Source organism: Amblyomma maculatum, chromosome 4 (assembly GCF_055883805.1).
Source record: "Amblyomma maculatum isolate TAMU_Amacu chromosome 4, ASM5588380v1, whole genome shotgun sequence".
NCBI classification, from domain to species: domain Eukaryota; kingdom Metazoa; phylum Arthropoda; class Arachnida; order Ixodida; family Ixodidae; genus Amblyomma; species Amblyomma maculatum.
This window is the reverse complement of record NC_139347.1, coordinates 2,143,161-2,157,059: the sequence shown is the minus strand read 5'-3', so window position 1 is coordinate 2,157,059 and position 13,899 is coordinate 2,143,161. Positions and strand designations below refer to the sequence as shown.

General features: G+C 46.1%; 1 protein-coding gene across 1 annotated transcript in view; it reads right to left on the bottom strand.

Moving 5' to 3' along the window:
• Positions 1 to 11,896, bottom strand: part of LOC146190211 (uncharacterized) — a 42,595-nt gene extending 30,699 nt beyond the window's left edge. Inside the window, exon 1 of the mRNA XM_084599744.1 lies at positions 11,779 to 11,896. Coding sequence (XP_084455870.1) covers positions 11,779 to 11,896 — 118 coding nt within the window. The remainder of the gene's footprint in view (positions 1 to 11,778) is intronic.
• Positions 11,897 to 13,899: the final 2,003 nt, after the last annotated feature.

Sequence of the window (13,899 nt, the reverse complement as noted above, 5' to 3'; positions counted from 1 at the left end):
TCCTGAATTAGCCGAAATCTGAAGAAGAAACGCAACAAAGTAGCAAGAAAGGAACCCATCAACGAATTAGCGATGAGGGGGAGGGCAGAAGAGTTCAGGATCTCGCTACACAATAGATATTCAGCCCAAAACGACGATGGCGACGTTACCGTAGAAGCAATGAAAAATAATTTCAGAGATATCATTACTGAATGTGCGGTAGAAGTAGGTGGTAGGATAGTTATAGAGGAAACCGGTAAGCTGTCTAAGGAGCCGACAGATTTGATTAAGAAACGCCAGAGTATGAAAGCTTCCAGTCCAACAGACCAGATTGAATTGGCGGAGATATCAAAGCTAATCAATAAGCGCAAGGTGGCCGATATAAGGAAGTATAACATGGAGAAAATTGAGCATGCTGTAAAGAACGGGGGAAGCCTTAAAGCGGTAAAGAAGAAGTTGGGCATAGGCAAAAACCAGATGTATGCGATAAGGAACAAGGAGGGCAACGTCATCACGAATATGGACAAGATAGTCAAAGTAGCCGAGGAGTTCTATACAGATCTCTACAGTAACCAAAGTAGTCAGGACCGTAAGGAGATTGGCGGTGGAAAAACCAGGCAGACGTTCCACCACTTACGAAGGACGAGGTCAAGAAAGCATTAGAAAGTATGAAAAAGGGGCAATCAGCTGGAGAGGATCAGATAACAACAGATTTGCTGAAGAACGGGGGGGGGGGATATCATGTTAGAAAAGCTGGCCACCCTGTATACGCAGTGCCTGATGTCATCGAAGGTACCGGAAATATGGAAGAATGCAAACATTATCCTCATTCATAAGAAAGTGGACTCTAAGGACCTTAAAAATTACAGACCAATATGCTTACTGTCTTTTACGTACAAGGTATTTACTAAGGTAATCGCTAATAGAATCAGGACAACCTTAGACTGCAATCAAGCAAAGGATCAAGCAGGTTTTCGGAAACGATACTCTACTATCGATCATATCCATACCATGAATCAGGTGATAGAAAAATGCTCGGAATATAAGCAGCCCTTATACATAGCATTCATTGATTACGAAAAAGCATTTAACTCAGTTGAAACCTCGGCGGTGATGCAGGCATTGCGAAATCAGGGGGTAGACGAGCCGTACTTGAAAGTGCTGGAAGATATATATAGAGGCCGCACAGCAAACATAGTTCTGCATAAAGAAAGTAACAAAATTCCCATAAAGAAAGGTGTTAGGCAAGGAGACACAATCTCCCCAGTACTATTTACAGCTTGCTTAGAGGAAGTATTCAGAGACTTGGAATGGGAGCAGTTAGGGATAAGGGTTAATGGAAAATACCTTAGTAATCGGCGATTTGCCGATGACATTGCCTTGCTAAGCAACTCTGTGGATGAACTGCAAATAATGATTGTTGACCTAGACAGGAAAAGTAGAAAGGTAGGCTTGAAAATCAATATGCAGAAGACTAAGGTAATGTTCAACAGCCTCTGGAAGGATTAGCAGTTTACATTAGATAGCGAAGTACTGGAAGTAGTCGGCATATATATGTCTACTTTGGACAGGTAGTAACCGCAGATCCAGACCATGAAAAGGAAATAACAAGAAGAATAAGATTGGGACGGAGCGCATTTGGCAAGCACTCACAGATTATGAATAGCAGCTTACCGGTATCGCTAAAACAGAAAGTATATAACGGTTGCTTCTTACCTGTACTCACCTATGGGGCTGAAACATGGAGGCTAACCAAGACAGTTCTTAAGTTGAGGACAACCCAGAGGGCTATGGAACGAAAAATGGTAGGGGGAACAAAAAGAGATACTGAGCGTGCAGAGTGGGTCAGAGAAATAACTCAGGTTACCGACATTCTAGTGGAAATTAAGAAGAAATGGCATGGGCAGGACATGTAGTGCGAAGAAAGGATAACCGATGGTCGCTTAGGGTAACAAACTGGATTCCAACCCTACTGAAAAATCCCGTATCGCGACAAACGGGCTTGAACCGGTCCTGTATTATTCCGTATAAGTTTCATACCAGTGTGACCAACCTGAATGAAGCTTAAACGGTGGTACATCGGACAGGTCATGTCCGGTATAAATCTCAATCCTGACGGTCCAGTCCGGTATAGAGTTATTACAGGGCAGATCATTTCCATTATGCATCTTATACATGACATCCCAGTCCGGTATAAATAAGAAACAGGGCGGACCAGTCCTTTATAAAGCCTAAATGGGTTTATATCGGACAGGTCATGTCCGGTATGAATCTCAATCCGGACGGTCCAGTCGGGTATCGAGTTAATACAGGGCAGACCATTTCCAGTATGCATATTATGTATGACATCCCAGTCCGGTATGGATATGAAACAGGGCGGACCAATTGTATTGAGCTCATATACAGGAGAGGTCGTGTCCGGTTTAACAGAAACCGGAAAAACTCGATATGAATGAAACTGATACGGGACAGAGTATTTCCGCTTCTGAGTACAATTCGGGCGGATCGTGAAGCTCAATCAGGATAACCACGTCGGAACATGCCTTCGTGCTATATAAGCATGAAACCATACATATTATACGTTACAACTTTTCTGTATATGCGGAGTACGCGTTGTTTCGCAAATACCTAGAAGATATGAATCCGTGGATGTGTGTGCTAGCAAGTACATACACGCATCGCGTTTTGCTTTATCGTTTGCAACAGTCGCTGCAGCTTGTACGATCTTGCGGTGCATCTTCATATCTGCGACTGGAGATCTGCCACCTTCAACGCGAAAGTGCAAGAAAGAACGTAGCGTTTCGTTAGCGACGATAAAATGCGCTCGAGAATAAATGAAACAAATCGCTGACCATCGAAATATGCACAGGTCAGCCGGACATCGGGATTCGCTTCCTCGAGTGTTTACGTATGCCAAACACTTGGTCAGAAGTAAATTCATTGACGTCGCGGCTCCGCTGGCAGGAGATGAAGCTAAAACAAGCAGTATTACAAATGTTGGTGCACCGCATATATCTATATGTAGCAAACATTGCATGCGTTCGAAGACGATGACAAAACACATCAGCACTAGTAAATTGTGACATTCTGAGGTTTTTCTGCAAGAAAGCGATACATTGTAAAGATGCGGGACACGGATAGCCCTCCGTGATAGCCAGTAAAAAGATTCAGCATGTTTAAAGGGCGATAGTTCAATTACGACCACAAATTGTACACTCTAAAAAATACACAAACTACAAAAGAACAATGTCGACTACATAAGGAGAAATATAACCACTACCACCGTATCCTGCCGTGGTGTAGTTCTGGGCGGCGGAGCCTGAAAATGTTGCTTGCTGGAAACAGCGCATCGGCCGTTGGTCGAGGTCTTTCGACTCCTCAGGATACTACCGAAACGTACAAAGTTGTCCTTCCACGCCTGCCCACCGGTAATGTTGTCCTTAATACCGTTTTCCTGCATGCCGACCTTAAGGGTCGTCCGTACCGAGCACCTGACTTTCGAGACGCACTTGCACAGATTTTGGACCTCCGGGAAATTTTGTGCATTGGTCAATACCAATTGAGCCACGTGTGGATGGTTACCTGCGAGAGTAGTTCTTCAAAGCAGAAGCTAATTAACAAAGCAGAGTTCCCTGTGAAAGGAGTTCGGTGCATGGTGTTCGACCCGGATACAAAGAATGTCAAGGTTAAGCTCCTTTGGCTTCCCCGCTATATGGAGCACCGGAGGATTGTGGAAGCTTTCGAGCCTTATCGATCGATTCAATCTGTGGAGCGTGAAAAGTGGCGGTGCCCAGGGATGGAGCACATGGAAACGGCGAACCGTGAAATCTCCCTCACGTTCAAGGACGGAGTGTCAGCAAGTACAATTCCTCACACTCTTAATGTTTATGGGGTGCAGGCATTAGTGCTTATCTCAGGGAGACCTCCACTGTGTCTTCGATGCAGCCGGGTTGGTCATGTACGGCGTCAGTGCCGAACGCCTCGATGCACCCAGTGCCGGCGCTTTGGCCATACTATGGAGAACTGTGTATTAAGTTATGCCGATGGACTGCGTCAAGGCCAGTGGTCACGAGAAGATGACGTGGCGTCCGAACATATCATGGATGTGTCAGAGGTTGTTGATGTAATTGGTGAGTTAGGTCGTGAACCTCAAATTGATGGGGACCAGAAGCCTTCTGCACCTCACATCAACTCAAAAGAATCTGCAGTGACTCGTCATCAAGAACCAGCGTCTTCAGAGCCAAAACCGCCGGACCCGGGCCCGCCTGTGAGTGCCACTCAGAGTGCTGCGCTTGCTGCCCAAGAACCACCTGTCATTGAAGGACGTCTGGATATGCCTCCTGTGGAGTCAACGGAGAAGATACTGCCAGTGGATGCTCGCCTATCTTCCTTCGTCATTGATTCTCCTTCGTCGTTGGAGGGTAACAGTGAGCCGTCTGTGGCGCCGATCTCTGGTGCGTCCGGTTCTCTGTCGGCTGTCAGTGTGGCACCGAGCGATGTGCTCCAATCAGGTTCGTGGGCCGAAGCCTTGAGTGTCTCAGAGGAGGACATGGACAGCACAGTGCCTTTGAAGCGTCCCGCAGATGATGAGGTGTGTATCGATGGTGCTGGCCAGATGGCACACTGTGTAGAGGCCGCAGGAAGGGTGACTTTAAAGAGGAGGGCGATGTCTGCCCGAAAGGCCGCCAATATGCAGGCCGGGCACCCCATTCCAGGGGAAGATGTTTAAAAGGACTAGTACCAAAAATGGCTAGCGTCGCAGCATATCAAGTCGCTACCCTTAACGTCAGGGGTATGCGTAATCGTCGGAGACAGCAGCAGTTAAGACATCTGTTAAAGAAATGGAGTGTGTCTGTAGCAGCAATTCAGGAAACAAAGTTGTCCTCCGATGAAGCGACGGAAGCTGCTCTTGAGCCGTTTTTGCCGGAATATAACATTATTGTTAGCCACGCTAGAGGCTTGTCCGGAGGGTGTATGCTATTCCTGGCCAAAACACTAGAGATGACAGCCATGTCTTATTGCATAGATGGCGAGGGACGACTTATATGCTGTGCCCTCACAATCTCAGGTGTGCAGTGGCGAATTATTTGTGTATACGCCCCTGTCAAACAGCGAGACAGAAGGCATTTTATTCGTTCATTAGTTAATCATTTGTGCACAGATCGCAAAATTATGTTGTTGGGAGATTTTAATCGTGTTTGTAGGGATGAGGACCGATCAGCATTATGTAAGAGATATGACCCTAGTGCTGCATTACTTAACGATTTGGCTTGTGAATATAACCTTGTGGATGTGGGGCAGGAAAAAGGCGACAGTATTCATTTCACTCATTTTCAGTTCTCCTCTAATGCCCGCCTTGACAGAATTTATGTTTCTGCAGACAAGTTAGCAAATGTGTTTGGTTACTGGGTGCGGCCCATCTTCTTCAGTGACCATTGTATGGTGTCTCTTCAGGTAGGGAGGTACAGACGGCAGATACTTCACCCTCGGTGGGAACTGTGGAAAATGAATAACTGTCTGCTCTCAGGTGAAATCTTTAAGCGTGCTGTGCCTACTTGTTTGAAAGACATATGGTCCCGCCATGATCTGTCAGTTTTTCAAAAATGGGACTTGTTTAAACAGAAAACCAAAAACTTGCAATTGAAGCCTCTGCAAGAATCGCGTTCCTAAAGAGACGCCACCCTCGTGAGCTTGGGCGCACTCTAACTGAGCTACATGAGCTAGAGAGGGTTAGCCCGGGTGCCTATGTTGAAGAAATTAATAACGTAAAGGCAGAGCTTCAACAATTTGCGACGGAAAGATACAAGGGGGCCCTAATAAGATCTAGGACTCGAAGGTTTCTTGACGAGCAACCTTCACGTCGGGCCCTCAGTGATGAAAGAGAGAATGCTCTTACGAAGGAAATATTGGAAATTCAGTATGGTGATTGCACATATAGTGATGCTCCTAGTATTCTTGCTGCTTTCTATGATTATTATCGAAAGCTGTTCGGCAGTTGTAAAGATCCAAATCAGGGTTTCGATTATAATTCCTTACTTGTGAACTTTCCTCGACTAGACGATGAGAAGTGTGCTGTAGTAGAGGGACCCATCACTTTGGAAGAAATTAAATCAGCCATTTCAGACCTTCAGAACCAGAAATCTCCTGGCCCAGATAGTATTACTAGCGAATTTTATAAAACATTTTCGCCTTGCCTAACGCCTGTTTTGATGGAAGTATTCCAAGCATCTTATGATGTGGGTTTCCTGCCTCCCACTTTCTATTCAGGCCACACAATATTAATTCCCAAAAGCAAAGATACTAATCGGTTAAAAACTGTTGAAGGATATCGTCCAATTTCCCTCTGTAATGTTGATTACAAAATTTTTGCCAAGATCTTTTGTTCTCGTTTGCAGCTGGTTATCATGGACTTGATAGGTTCGCATCAGGTGTGTGGTATCAGAGGGCGCAGTATTCAAACACACATCCATATTGCACGTTCAGTAATCGAGACAGTATCAGATGAGACAGGCCAAGTAGCTCTGATTCAAATTGACCTGGCGAAGGTGTTTGATAAAGTTCGGCACAATTTCTTGTTCGCGGTCTTGGAGAATGCAAACATTGGTGACGTTTTGCTCAAAGGCATAAGGCTGTGCTATATGAACTCGTATACAAGACTAATTGTTAATCAGGAGCTAACGAAACCAATACCACTGGAATCATCTGTTCGTCAAGGATGTCCACTGTCTCCACTGTTGTTTGGCTTATATCTGGAACCCCTCTGTCTCAGTATAATTAACAGTGCAGCCATCCGTGGTTTCTCTCTGGCTCAATGTGAAGTTAAGATTTTAGCTTACTCGGATGATATCGCCCTCTTTTATTCTGACAAACAGAGTGTACTTGAGGCTTTACACTTGACTGAACAGTTCTGCGATGTATCAGGCGCGGCCCTAAATATAGATAAATCCAAAGGTTTTTGGTTAGGACACTGGGGCACTAGACCAAGCCAGTTTGGAGGCATATGCTGGGACTGTAGTCCTCTTCAGTACCTAGGGGTTCCGCTGCACCAAGTTCGTAACAGCGCAGCCTACTGGGATTCACAAATCGTACCTACGCGGCGACAAACGCAAGCTTGGATGGGTAGGGAACTCTCAGTGTTTGCTAGGGCACAGGTCTGTAACATATTTCTGTTTGCAAAGCTTGCGTATGTCCTTCAAGTCCTGCATTGTGCCAGGAGCAAAGTACAAGTTATAGACAGAATATTTGCAACATTTGTGTGGCGCTCTCATTGGGAGCCCATGCGGCGTGACAACTTGTTTCTTCCCTTAGAGTCTGGTGGAGTGGGCCTTGTTCACTTGTTTGTGCATCAACTTGTTTCCCGTTTTTTCTTTTTCAAATCGGCAAACCATCCGTTTCTTGTAACTGTGCTCATTAGGCGTCTTATTCCACATTTGCCTTACTTATTCGCACCAACTAGGCAGACTCGTGAGGGGCGTTTATGGGGATTCCTTAAGGAGGTTGCTGACACTTTCAATTTTCTCACTGTGCGTTTCTCTGTAGATTACCTGTATAGCCTCTCGAGAAAGCAGATGACCCAGGCTCTCACTGAGTCTTTGTTCCCTACACCGTTGTATCGGCAGCATTATCTGGGGTTTTTGGACATCACTGTTCTAAAGCGTGTGAGGCAAATGTGCATTCAGGCAGCTGCAAAAACGTTCTTTTTCAAATTACATACAGCGACGTAGCCTGTCAAGACATTTCTTCACAATAAGGAGATGTTTGTGCCCTGGTCGGTAAATTGTCGTCTCTGTAACGTGCCTGAGACAATTGATCATTGCTTTATTCTGTGCCGTGATGCTATGTTCTTTTGGGACATACTACAAAGAACTCTTAAAAAGGACATTGAAATTACGCCTTATACAATTACATTTTTGCCTCCTGACAAAAACTCTGTCGTGCCTTACGATCTATTTGTGTTGATGGGACTGTTCAGCCTTTGGAAAAGCCGCATGATCGTCAGGCATGCAGAGCCACCAAGATCGTGCAAATCCGTGTTTCGGGAGCAGTGTGCTTTGGTGAGAAGTGTATATGCTGCACGTGAAGAACCTCCAAACTGGATGCCGTATCTAGACGCATGTGTATGTCTCCCAGACTTTTGATGTTCTCATGATTGTGCATTGTCGGGCTGGGGATATGACGGGCTCGTATTAAGCAGCCCGGTAACTTTAGACATGGACATGGTTAATTAGGTAGAGTTGTTCCTTTCTACGGAAGTTTTTCTATGCAATAAATAAAAAAAAGAAAAAAAAACTGCCGTGGTGTAGTGATAAAGTGCCTGCTTGCTGGCTGAAAAGACCGAAGTTCGAAGCACATGTAAAGTTTTTTTTTTCTTTTCGTGTCTTTTTCTTTTTTTCTTTTCTTTTTCTTTCTTTTTCTCTTTCAATTGTAGTGGAGTTATTTTATAGCTCTGCATGCTTTTTAGAGCCTGGCGTCCAGTTATTTTCTGAAACAAGGGCCACGGACCATACAGAAATTTCCGGAATGAGAGCTCCGCGCGGTTTCATTTCGGTTCAGCCTGTATCAATTACCCAAAAACCGGACGAACGCGTCATTTCTGGAACTGATACTGGGCAGAGTATTCCGCTTCTGAACAGAAGCCGGGCCGATTGACGAAGCTCAACCAGAATGACGATACCGGACACGCGAGCGCACTAAATAAGCATGATACCAAATATATTATACAGCTATTCTGTATGTAAAGGACACGCTTCTTTTCCCAAATACCTCGAAAATGCGAAGCCGTCGAAGTGTGCGCTAGCAAGCATATACGCGCGTCGCGTCGCTATTGCGCGTACAACAGTCGCTGCAGCTGGTACGATCTTCCTGTGCGTCTTCATATCTGCGACTGAAGATCTGCCGCCTTCAACGCGAAAGTGGAAGCACGAACGTATCGTTTCGCTAGCGATGACAAAAAACTGTTCGAGAAAAAATAAACAAACATCGCTGACCATCGAAAGATGCGCAGATAGCCGCACACCAGGCGACGCGTTCTCGAATGTTTACATATTGAAACCGCTCAGTCGGAAGTGTATTCATTGACATCGATGCTCCGCTGGTAGCACGTGAAGCTAAAACGCCCAGTATTACAAGTATTAGTGCACCGGATATCTCTGTATGTAAGAAACCTTACAAGCGTTCGTAGACAATGGAAAACACATCAGCACTAGTAAATTAGGATATCGTGAGGTTTGCCTTCAATAAAGCGACGCAATATAAAGGTACGGCACATTTGTGAACCCTCGTGAGCCTGCAAAGATATTCAGCGTGTTTAAAGGGCGATCGGTGAATTACGGCCACAAATTCTACAGCCAAGGAAAATATACAAAGTACGAAAGAGCAAAAGTAGCCACATATACTGAATAATAACCACTGTAACCATAACCCGCCATGGAGTAGTGGTTAAGGTGCTGTAACCCATGTAACGTTGGCAAAAAAGTCAGGCGTTGATGTTCACGCCCCGTGCCAGAAGCCAAGACACTTTCCCCAGTTTACTGGACTTCCTGTGGTCGCACTAAAATCTTTCACAACTTCAACTGCGGCGCGAATACTTTCTTTGTTCGCACAAAACACTGCCATATCATCAGCGTACGCCAAAAGTTTGACCTCAGACATGTACAGTTGAAAGCCCTGAACACATGGATTTTGCATAATAGACAGGCATAAAGTTTCGCTATAAATGCAGAATAGAAGAGGGCTGAGGGGACAACCCTGACGTACCGAACGCCGCACATTTATGGGTTCCCCTAGTACTTTATTAACAATCAATCGCGTTGTGCAGTTTCGGCACGCCAGGGCTACGCCCTCTCTGATAATAGAACCAACATTGATATAATCCAATATTGCAAACAATGCATCACGTGGAACACAGTCAAATGCCTTTTCTAGGTCGAGCTGAAGAAGCGCGACCCTCGCGCAAGCAACGTCACAACATTCCAGCACGCATCCCTCCTTATGAATATTTGTTGTAATGGACCGGCCCTTTATACCACACGTCTGGTGGGAGCCAACGATATGTTTTATCGCTTTCTGTAGCCTGGCTGCCAAAACTTTCATTAGTATTTTGTAATCCACATTTGTTAATGAAATAGGCCTGTATGACGTCACAAATTTTAGTTTCTCTGTTTGGTTTGACTTAGGAATTAACACTGTGTGTGAGGATGCGAACGAAGGAGTGAGTGCACCAAGTTCATAGCCTTCGTTAAATACTGCAGCAAACAATGGGGACAGATCTGGCTTGAATGCTTTATAAAAGGCTGCGCTCAAACCATCCGGCCCAGGCGACTTTCCTGGGTTCAGACTATCAATGGCGCGTTCAACCTCGTCCTCGAAAATCGGCTGCTCTAACTTTTCTTTTGTGGTGGCATCCAGTCGTGGCAAGGAGGAAAGAAACACCTGCTTAAACGTCTCCAACTTCATGTCCCGAAAAACAAACAGCTCCTAATAATAGTCGAAGAACGAACGTGCAATGTCGTTCTTATCTGTCACGAGGCTTCCGTTCCATTCTAATTCGGTTATATCATTTCGATGAGCCTGGGCTTTTTCAAGACCCTGAGCCCGCTTAGTGGGTGTCTCGCCGGCGACCCATCTTTCGGCCCTGGCGCGAACGAGCGCTCCTCGACATCGGTCCTCGTCTAATAATTCTATTTTCTTTTTTATCTTTCTGATGTCCTCTTTGTAAACCCCCGGCTCCTTACACGCCTGCGCTATTAACTTCTTTAATGTTGATCTTAGGCCTGCTTCGTCTCGCTTTTCGTTATGGCGAATACAGCTGGCTCTTTCTATCGCTTTCATTTTAATGTCTTGCTTGCACAGTTCCAATTGCTCCCCAATGCTGCTGTTAGGTCGTTTATTTATTTCATTTAGATTCTGTACAATAATTTCGATTAAGTTATTGTCTTCTAAAAGTTTGGAATTCAGCTTCCAAAGGTCCCACACAAAACCTTTGCTTGGGCTTCTAGCTCCTATGGTGCATTTTACCAGACAATGATCGGAGAAGGACATTGGGATAACAGAATAATTTTTACACTTCGGTATCACATCCAACGATAAATAAACTCGGTCAAGTCGAGCATGACTAGAACTCTGAAAATGGGTGCATTGCACGCTGCGTGCTCCCTCCAAGCACTCAGCAACATCCTCTAATGAAAACTCTGCAATCATCTGCAACAAACAATCGGTGCTTGCATCTTTAAAGGGGCGGTTAGAGGTTTTGTCTCGGGCGCCTAAAGCACAGTTGAAGTCACCCATAATTATCAGCTGCCTTGTTGAATCTGAGTATCGTTCGATGTTTTTAAAGAAAATGAGCCTGTATTCAGCTGCATTCGGTGCATAAACGTAGAGAATGCGCCATTCACTGTTATGCAAAACCAGGTCACAAACAATCAACCCTCCGCACGTAGACGAAATCACGGCCTGCACTATAAGTCCTGGCAACCGTTTGACAAGAAGAAGGCACCCAGCCGACGTGCCCACTGCGTGACTAACAGCCACTTCGTACCGCGACGTGAAACGCTGCGCCATGCTCCCTGTCTCCTCCTCTCCCTCCACTTTAGTTTCCTGAACTGCTAGCACGTCAATGTTTTGCTATGTAAAAGGCGTAGTACTTGGCTTTGCTTCCTTCTACCAGCCAACCCTCGGACATTGAGCGTTGCAACGTTCAGACACTGATCCATCGCCGTAATCATGCATTGGAAGGAGGCCGGGAGCATGACGCTTACCTTTCACGTCTATCATGGCGCTAGACGTTTCCAGAATGCCCACCTCCATCATCTTTTACGGGCTCGACTTGCTGCGAGGGTGGCTTTTCCTCGGGCCTCCTGCCCGCCGCGATGTTGGGCCGTGGCTTGAAAGGAGGTCGCCGGTTCAGGGTCGCTTTCATAGGCTGCTCATCGTCGTTCTAAAGGGTCTGCTGTTCGCTCCCGTCTCCTGCCTTGGTATGCGGGCGTTTAGGTGCGCTGCCGGCGCTCGTTGACCGAACGTCGTTTCCCGTAACAATGGTCACCTTCGTCGCAGGCTTCAAAGAACCTGCGTCTTGAAGGGGTGCGTTCTCGTTCGCAGACGCCGCTGGCATCCCGGTTGCCGACTCTTGTTGTTTTCCTGTGTCAGCACCCGCCTCTTTGCCGGTGATGGTCGGTGCTTCCACGTTAACGGATGCCGCAGAGGTTCCCACGTCTTCGCTTCCCTTTGCTGCTTCCTCGGCCTCGACAACATCCATTACATCTTCAGGCGTCTCCTCTCTGAGAGCGGGCACTGTCGCCGCAGCGTAGGTGCGGACACAGTCAACTTCCGTGTGTCCAAAGCGTCGGCAGCGTGAACGAGCTGCAGGAATTTTAACTTGACAAAGGCAACTCGTATGAGCCTGCCGGCTTCTGTATTAACAGTGTCATGCTTGTGGCAACCGCTCTGCTGTGAGCACTCTGTTTGTAGCGCGTTTTTGTTGGTTTTGCTTTGTGTTGGTGATGACCGGCAATAAAAAAAAAGAGTAGTGGTTAAGGGGCCCGTCTGAAGACCATGAGGACCGAGGTTCGATTCCACACTTGGTAGTAAACTATTATTTTTATTTTTTTTTATTTGTTATTTTAAATGTAGTCGTTTTATTTTATATTGTTGCATGCTTTTTTCACCCTGGCGACGCGTTTCTTTCCGGAAACGAGGACCATCAACCATACAGGCCATTCCGGTATCAGAGCTCCGCGTGGTTTCATTCCGGACCTTCCAGTGCAGTACAAGAATTTCCTGAAATAACCCTCAATCCTGTATCCCAGATCCTGTACAGTAAACCTGTATACGATTTCCTGTACGAATTTTATACAGGATTTTTCAGTAGGGAAGAGAAGCAAAGCGTAGCAGGGGGCGGCAGAAAGTTAGGTGGGCGCATGAGGTTAAGAAGTTCGCAGGGGTCAAACGGATGCAGCTAGCACAGAACCGGGTAAAGTGGAGAATATGGGAGAGGCCTTCGCCCTGCAGTGGGTACAGTCAGGCTGATGATGATGATGATGATGATTGAGGGACAGAAACTGACAGGGCAATTGGGACTCGCTCGGTCCGATGAGCGCTCTCGGCTATGAAGGAGAGCCCATTGACCTGTGCGTTGCGGTATACCATCGCCACCGTGTAGTGACCCGAACGGGTCGGAGCAACCACTTGGCAGTGAGAGAGCAAATGGATAGATGCAACCTTCCGTGATCGCATCCGTTCGGACCGTCGCGTAAGCATTAGTCCGTGTTGGTGCACAGAAATCGACACACTTCCCCAAAACAGCAGAAGAAAAACAGCTCTGGATCCGTTACGAGATAATCTTTGGTGCCATGGGATATGTGGGGCGGATAACTTTATTGCGCACTGAAGGGCTCTAAGAAGGCAGAATATTTATGTATTAAACGCCATGCTTGGAGCGATGCCCTTTAGTCTCGTCTTCTGGCGCGTGCAAACCTTCCCTTAATGGCTAGCGTTTCTCGGCAACACCAACCCGCGCTTGTGCGACGCTGATATGCACGCCTTCCGCATCGATTCTCCATGGTCGGGCTTCGTGCAGGAAGCCTTTGTCTGGCGATATTGAAATCCCAGAAAAGTGGCAGCTCCAAGCTAATTCGTAGACAATGGATAACCAAAAACATTTATTTTACCAATCGCACTCTACTACGCTCACAGAAACGTAAAATTATTAACAGCCGTGGAACCCGCAGCTGATCGTACACGTGCATAGTTTTTTTCACCAGACACTGCACCGAATCCAGAAACCTCTGTTGTCGGCTCTCATATTGTGAGCTCTCTAGGCCAGCTTTGTTATATAAAAGTCAACATCCATTGTTAAGCATTGTAGGGCTATAAATTTTAATTAAGATATTTTTTTAAAGAATATACTTTTTTACGGGAATTTCT